Source organism: Penaeus japonicus, unplaced genomic scaffold (genome assembly GCF_977035675.1).
Source record: "Penaeus japonicus unplaced genomic scaffold, GWHDUDI00000001_assembly GWHDUDI00000010, whole genome shotgun sequence".
In the NCBI taxonomy this organism is placed as follows: domain Eukaryota; kingdom Metazoa; phylum Arthropoda; class Malacostraca; order Decapoda; family Penaeidae; genus Penaeus; species Penaeus japonicus.
Genome location: NW_028234412.1, coordinates 13,243,221 through 13,250,720, shown reverse-complemented (window position 1 = coordinate 13,250,720; position 7,500 = coordinate 13,243,221). Strand labels below are relative to the sequence as shown.

Below are 7,500 nucleotides of genomic sequence, written 5' to 3'. Positions count from 1 at the left end.
TAGATGGTAATGAAGTTTATCTTATGATGCATTGGTATTTGTTACAGCTGGACAGGAGGAGATTGTGAAAGTCCTTGTGCAGCACCAAGCAATGGTGAACATTCAGTCTCAAAATGGCTTCACCCCTCTGTACATGGCTGCACAAGAGAATCATGATAATGTTGTTCGCTTCTTATTGGCCAATAATGCCAATCAGAGTTTGGCCACAGAGGTATGTCTTGGTTGATTTTGTTTTGACTGTACTGTTAATTAAAAGGACTGTTTTGGATTGTTTTTCTGAAGTGTATAATTTTTTTTCATAAACTGTTATATAAAGAAAGCAGTGGCTTTATGATATCATGCTATAATCTGTATGTTTATGGATGAATGCTTTCTTGCAGGATGGCTTCACCCCCCTGGCAGTGGCTTTGCAACAGGGACATGATAAGGTTGTGGCAGTTCTATTGGAGAATGACACAAGAGGCAAGGTGCGTCTTCCTGCTCTACACATTGCTGCCAAGAAGGATGACACAAAGGCTGCAGCTCTTCTTCTTCATACAGACCACAACCCTGATGTAACCTCCAAGTCAGGATTTACACCCCTTCATATTGCAGCCCATTATGGCAACGAAAACATTGCGAATCTCCTCATTCAGCGCGGAGCTGATGTCAATTATGTTGCAAAGGTAGGGTATCATTTATTATTATTACTATTATTGTTATTAAGTATGTTTGTCCATTACTCACTATAAAATATATTATGCATTTCCTTTTACTTTCTTTTCTTACATCATATTCATTTTTTAAACAGCACCAGATTACACCCCTCCATGTGGCATCGAAATGGGGTAAAGGAAATATGGTGTCACTGTTGATAGACAAGGGAGCTAATTATGAGGCCAAGACTCGGGATGGCCTCACACCCTTGCATTGTGCTGCAAGATCTGGTCATGACACTGTTGTCGATATGTTGCTAGAGAAAGGTGCTCCAATTACGAGCAAGACAAAGGTAAGCATTGTCCAGATAACACCGATTAAGAAAAGGGAATTTTCAGCCTACACACCCAAGTCATTACAGGATTTTAGTTTCTGCAATATGTCTCATTGCATGTTGCATAAAAAAAAATTAAATATCCAATATCCAACTGTGAAGTGATACCAAATGTGTACATTACAGAATGGATTGGCTCCCCTCCACATGGCGTCGCAAGGCGATCACGTTGACGCAGCTCGTATCCTCCTTTACCACAAAGCACCTGTTGATGATGTTACTGTAGATTTCCTCACTGCTCTCCATGTGGCTGGTAAGAATACTGAATATATATGTTCATATTACTTTCACCTTTTGTTTCCATAATATTTTGTGGCTAAATTTAAAGGTATCAGTAATTTTGATTCATTATTTATATAAATTCATTCCTCTCTCCCCAAACAGCTCACTGTGGGCATGTTCGAGTGGCGAAGCTGTTACTGGACCGTAAGGCTGATCCTAATGCCCGTGCCCTCAATGGCTTTACTCCACTCCATATTGCTTGCAAGAAGAACCGCATCAAGGTGGTGGAACTGCTCCTCAAGCATTGTGCTAGCATAGAGGCAACCACAGAGGTTAGTTGATACAAAACTGTACATGTGTAAGGGAATCTTTATTCCAGAGGAGTTCATTCAATTTGATATTGTTTGGTTTTATGATAAATATTAAGTATGATATTTTCATAATGGCTACTATTAACAGCAAATGTTTCATGTATACTAACCAATACTATTTTCTTAAGAAGTGTAAGTTACATGAGTTTAAAACAATTTTAATCATTTTTATCATTTTTTTCTTTCATAGTCGGGTTTGACTCCACTTCATGTAGCATCTTTCATGGGTTGCATGAACATTGTGATCTACTTGATTCAACATGGAGCCTCTGCTGATGTACCTACTGTCAGAGGAGAAACTCCTCTCCACCTTGCAGCAAGAGCTAACCAGACAGACATCATCCGCATCCTGCTTAGAAATGGTGCTCAGGTGGATGCTAGAGCGCGGGTAAATATTGATTAGATTTGAACTTTGTGTCCTTAGTCTAATGATGCTGTTTAAAATCACAAAAGGCATATTGAGTAAAATTTCAAAAGGTTTATAACGAAAGTCAAAATGAGGAAACCATTTTGTGAACATGATTAATCATACAAGAAAATTTTATAAATGAAATGTTTATTCCATGTAGGAACAACAAACCGCTTTGCACATCGCCTCCCGTCTGGGTAACAGTGACATTGTTGTACTATTACTCCAACATGGAGCTGCTGTTGATGCCACAACCAAGGACCATTACACTGCCCTACATATTGCTGCCAAGGAGGGTCAGGAGGAGGTGGCTAGCGTACTCCTTGAGCATGGTGCCTCCTTGACCTCCACAACAAAGAAAGGTTTTACTCCTCTTCATTTAGCAGCTAAATATGGTAATATGAAGGTAGCCCGCCTGTTGCTGCAAAAGGATGCCCCTGTTGATGCACAGGGGAAGAATGGTGTTACACCTCTTCATGTGGCAGCACATTATGACCATCAGGTGAGCCTTACTATCAGTTACTTTAATACCAACTGTACTTCAAGACCAGTTGCCTTCTGATTCTGATATTGGTGTTTATCTTTCATGATTCAACTGTAATAGCCATAATAAAATAGATAGATAGTGAAATTCAGTTATATCAGTGTAATTCAATCAATAAATTTCTTTTCCAGAATGTTGCCCTATTACTGCTGGATAAGGGTGCATCTCCCCACGCCACAGCTAAGAATGGTTACACTCCTCTCCACATTGCTGCTCGCAAGAACCAGATGGACATTGCAACGACGCTGCTTGAATATGGTGCAAGTGCCAATGCTGAATCTAAGGCTGGATTCACACCTCTACACCTTAGTTCCCAGGTAATATCATATAATATAATATATGTGATTCTGAAGTGAGTTATCAATATTTACAATTTTATATACACAAAAATGATATATGATATTATATGTATTTGTATCCACAATTTTCTTCTGTTTTTCCAGGAGGGACATACAGATATGGCAACACTCTTAATCGAGCACAATGCTCAAGCAGGAGCTTGTGCAAAGAATGGACTGACCCCATTGCATCTATGTGCACAAGAGGATCGTGTCAATGTTGCCGCTATTTTGGTGAAGCATGGAGCCCAGGTAATAACTCCCTACCAAGACTAGACTAAATGTAGAGATATTTGAAAGCAAAATTTGAATGTAGGATTCTTACTCCAATTACATATTTCAAGTTGTCTTTTAATATGGTAATTATAAAATTTAAATTTCTTTTTTCAGATTGATCCATCAACAAAGGCTGGTTATACACCACTGCACGTTGCCTGTCACTTCGGGCAAATGAACATGGTGCGCTTCTTGCTACAGCATGGTGCCAAGGTTGAGTCATCGACACAACTTGGGTGAGTGATATTGCCTTTTTTTAATGTGTATTTTGAAAATGTAGCTAGAATTTAAAGAGCTCTGCTTTGGATGTAAGTGAACATGACTATTATTGAAAAAATCTACACTGGCTCAGCAGCTTTAATGATTTTGGTCTTGAATCTGGCAATCATAAGTTTGACTGCAGCTTAGCTAGCTGTAGTTCTATCATTACCCAATATTATTCACATAAACCAAAGCTGACTTACAGTGTTTGATGCTTCTATTTCTGGATTACTGATATTTTGCCCCCATATATACTTTCTAAGAGACCACATGTGTATTATTTGTACTTATTTTTACTGTAAGCTTCACTATCAGAAACTCCATAACTCTGATACCATCTAGTCCCAAGCTTGCCAGACCAGTGGAATTCAACCTGTGTGTTTGTATAGAAATATGAGTAATATGAAAAATAGATAAGAGTTGATATTTGTTTCATGAAGCAAATTAATATATCAAAATTGCTTTTTATACAGTACTTGTGGAAGTTGACAGGAAATACCTAGTTGTGAGATAAAAGCAAATATCTTGAGGGGTTAATGCAAAAGTCAAGACTTTCCTCAATAGCTCTTGAAAGAAAAGTGTAAAGAGTACCTGATATGATATCAGAGGAGATATGGTGGAGATAGTGACAAAGACCCAAGATATTGCTGATAAGATATGATTCCTATGTGTCACTAAACAGTCAGTCTCACGCAGAACCTAAACAACTGAACACAGTATTATTTGGAGATCTAGATCCAGTTTACTTGGCTTGTTCTTGTTCATATTAGATGATAGATGATATTATTTTCCCAAATCTTCAATAGGATTTTTTTGTATAAGGGTCTGAGTTTCCAAAACACATTGCACACCAAAAGAGCAAGCCAAAGCCACTGAATATTATTGATTATTTTTTTGTTATTATTGATGATTTTGCAAACGTAAGTAAAAGTGGTGTTAGTGTGTATTTCGTGTCTGTATCATCTGTCAATTTTGTAAAATAGTCTTTTATCAGTCATATTTTCATATACACATAGATACTGTAGTTTTTAATTATTATATTTCTGTTGAGAATACCCAATAATAAGAGGTTATTTAGAAAAAGAATCTGGAGAGTGTGTTATTCCTAGCCAAAACTTTGTAGCCAGTGATGATTACTAAAATATTGTGATATGTTTCCCAACAGGTACACTCCTCTCCACCAAGCAGCTCAACAAGGCCACACTCAGATTGTCAACTTGCTCCTTGAAAACAAGGCTGAACCCAACGCTGAAACAAAAGTTAGTTTTTTTTCTTGTGAAGATATGTGTTTGAATGAAAGCTTTCAAATATGTAGATGAATCTCACTTGTGTACCTACAAGTAAAATCCATTGCATCTATTTGCAGTGGATTTGCATGTGCAATTACAGGTGCTTGGCTACATGGAAATGAGTGAGCATAAAAGATTTTGTATGTGCCTGAAATGTGTGAAGAAAATAGTCTTCACTTTTAATCATTATTTGTATATAACAATTTATTGAAAACCAAAATTCTTTACCTAGTTGTAAAGAAGGCTTTATAACTTACTGAAAAAATCTTATTTTTTCTCTTTCTCATATTGTAAATTTTTTACTTATATGAAAGATGATAATGCTTCATGAAGCAGATGCATTCTATACATGGTTTATATATTTTTTACAGTATATTTTTTTTAAGTATTTAAGATAAGTCCTAATTTATGAAAGAACTAATGCATTTTTAATCTATTCAATACAGGACGGCAAGACGGCTCTAAGCATTGCACAACGTCTCGGCTACATTTCTGTAGTCGAGACACTGAAGATTGTGACAGAAACGACCATTACTACCACCACCACGACTGTCACTGAAGAGAAGTACAAGGTGGTTGTGCCAGAGACAATGCACGAGACATTTATGAGTGAATCAGAAGATGAAGGAGGTAGGTGTTTCATTGTAGATTAAGGATACAAGTTGGTATAATTTTTTTGTGTATTTCATTTCATCTTGGTCTGGAAGTATTGCAAAGAGATCTATTTTGGATTGTTTTCTTCTGTTGTTATTTTTGTACTCAGTTGCTCAAGTAAGGGTGGTGAATAGTGATCTTTGTTTTATTTTTGCCTTTTACATCAATATTCAGTGAGTTTTTGTATTTTATGTTGATGGTTTTATGGATTAGTTATTCTAGGTTTTAGCCTGATGTATTATCTTAGGTTTAGTGACTGAACTTTAATCTCAGCTTTTTTGATAGACATTATGTTGCAGTATATCCTGCAATTGCTAATCATTGTATCAGTAGGCGTGATCACTTGTGTACATATTTCACTTTTAACCTGTTGCCGACGGGGCTATTTTGGCTCCAAATGGTTGAAACATTGTGGTATTTCAAGCGTGTAAGCCTAACGCCCCAAGCTATTCACCCGCACTGGCCGCGGCCAAGTGCTACGCGCCCAATCACCCAGTACTCTGGCCAGGAGGATGGCCATGACAAAATATCTCGTCATAGTCGGCTGATCCTGCCACCATTTGACATGATATCTTGTCACCCGATGTTAACAGGTTAAATCTGAGACCTTCTTATCGAGCTGTTTTATTTGTATACTTTTACAGCCAAATAATGTCTCTTTTACATGATTTAGAAGAACATTGACTTTTCTATTATTTTTGTCTTTTGCTTAATTGCTGAAGCTGTTGTATAGCTAAGCTTGACGTTTGTATATATGGTAATCAACTGCTTCACTTTAGCGCAATGAAAGAAAATTATTTGCCTGAAAATTCACATATATTATAAGTCTTTGTCATTGCCTTTTTAACACATTTTGGTAGACGTTGTTATCTAAGAATTCCAGAATAGTTATGAAAACAAAGTCAAGTGAATGAGAATGGAACCTTGTCATGTGCTGGCATAGTATTTTTTAAAAGCTTTGCACTTACTGATATCAGTATGAAATAAGGTCATTAGGGAGAATGGATGGTTGTATGTGGTTATGAATTTGTGATTAGAAGGTTGATCAGAGAAATGAGTGCAAACCATCATATTTGTATTGTTTTTTAAAGCATGGTCTAGAATGCGTTGAGGGATAGTTTTCATTGCTAGGTACAGTTTGAATAACCGACAAAGCCCCTATTTTCCTTGATTATTTGACAAGGTGTGTTTGATGGATCTTTAGTTAACAATCCCAGGATAATAGATAATTGGTATTATTTAGTTGGAATGTTATGAGTGCCTTCAATGTTTGGTTTCCTTTGTCCCTGACTTGATACTGAAGGAGTGTGATGTTATTTTTTAACACCTTATTGTTTGAACTGTTAATATCTTTTAGGATATGTTATTGTTTTCTTTTTATGTGTTTATTTAATACTTTTTTATTACACAAACTGACTTCCATATTTTTTTAATGAATGACATATTGACTGGCACACAGGACGTCTGCTTATGTTACAAGTTACCTTTGCCAATAATTTAATGCTTTTTTAATGCACATCATTGCATTGATATGGCATGCAGCCCTTTTAAAGCAGCACGTATTTATATATTGCAATTTGTTTATATATATATGTATATATATATATATATATATATATATATATGTATATATATAAATATATATATACATATATTTATAAATATATATATATATACATACATATATATACATATATATACATATATATATATATATATATACATTATATATTATATATATATATATATTATATATATATATATATATATATATATATATATATTATATATATATGTATATGTATATGCATTTTTTTTTTTTTTTTTTTCTTTTCTTTTTAAAGTTTGCATGCAGAGTCAGTGCTTATTATTTTACTGCAAATATGATTTGGGGATTTATATTGTTTTATTGCTCTTGCTTTTTTTTCTTAGTTTGTTTCCATCAATAAGCAGATTTATTCAGAATTCATTCTGTGTTAAGTAACTTGAGATGTGAAGTGTAATTTTAGCATGTCATTGCCTCTGTATGAATGATTTTTTTTTAAGTAGAAATTCTTGTTAAAGAAATAAAATTATATGCATGAGAGAGCAACAGTGCAGGGCATT

At 35.2% G+C, this 7,500-nt stretch overlaps 1 protein-coding gene across 50 annotated transcripts in view; it reads left to right on the top strand.

Annotated features, from left to right (window-relative positions):
• Nucleotides 1–7,500, top strand: part of LOC122245738 (uncharacterized) — a 375,164-nt gene that overhangs the window by 267,217 nt on the left and 100,447 nt on the right. For all 50 annotated transcript variants that reach the window (XM_086540772.1, XM_086540770.1, XM_086540769.1 and 47 more), the window contains exons 4-15: nucleotides 48–211; nucleotides 381–665; nucleotides 791–988; nucleotides 1,157–1,283; nucleotides 1,415–1,584; nucleotides 1,814–2,011; nucleotides 2,193–2,534; nucleotides 2,708–2,893; nucleotides 3,020–3,166; nucleotides 3,305–3,426; nucleotides 4,617–4,710; nucleotides 5,187–5,370. In XM_086540772.1, coding sequence (XP_086396898.1) covers nucleotides 48–211; nucleotides 381–665; nucleotides 791–988; nucleotides 1,157–1,283; nucleotides 1,415–1,584; nucleotides 1,814–2,011; nucleotides 2,193–2,534; nucleotides 2,708–2,893; nucleotides 3,020–3,166; nucleotides 3,305–3,426; nucleotides 4,617–4,710; nucleotides 5,187–5,370 — 2,217 coding nt within the window. The remainder of the gene's footprint in view (nucleotides 1–47; nucleotides 212–380; nucleotides 666–790; nucleotides 989–1,156; nucleotides 1,284–1,414; nucleotides 1,585–1,813; nucleotides 2,012–2,192; nucleotides 2,535–2,707; nucleotides 2,894–3,019; nucleotides 3,167–3,304; nucleotides 3,427–4,616; nucleotides 4,711–5,186; nucleotides 5,371–7,500) is intronic.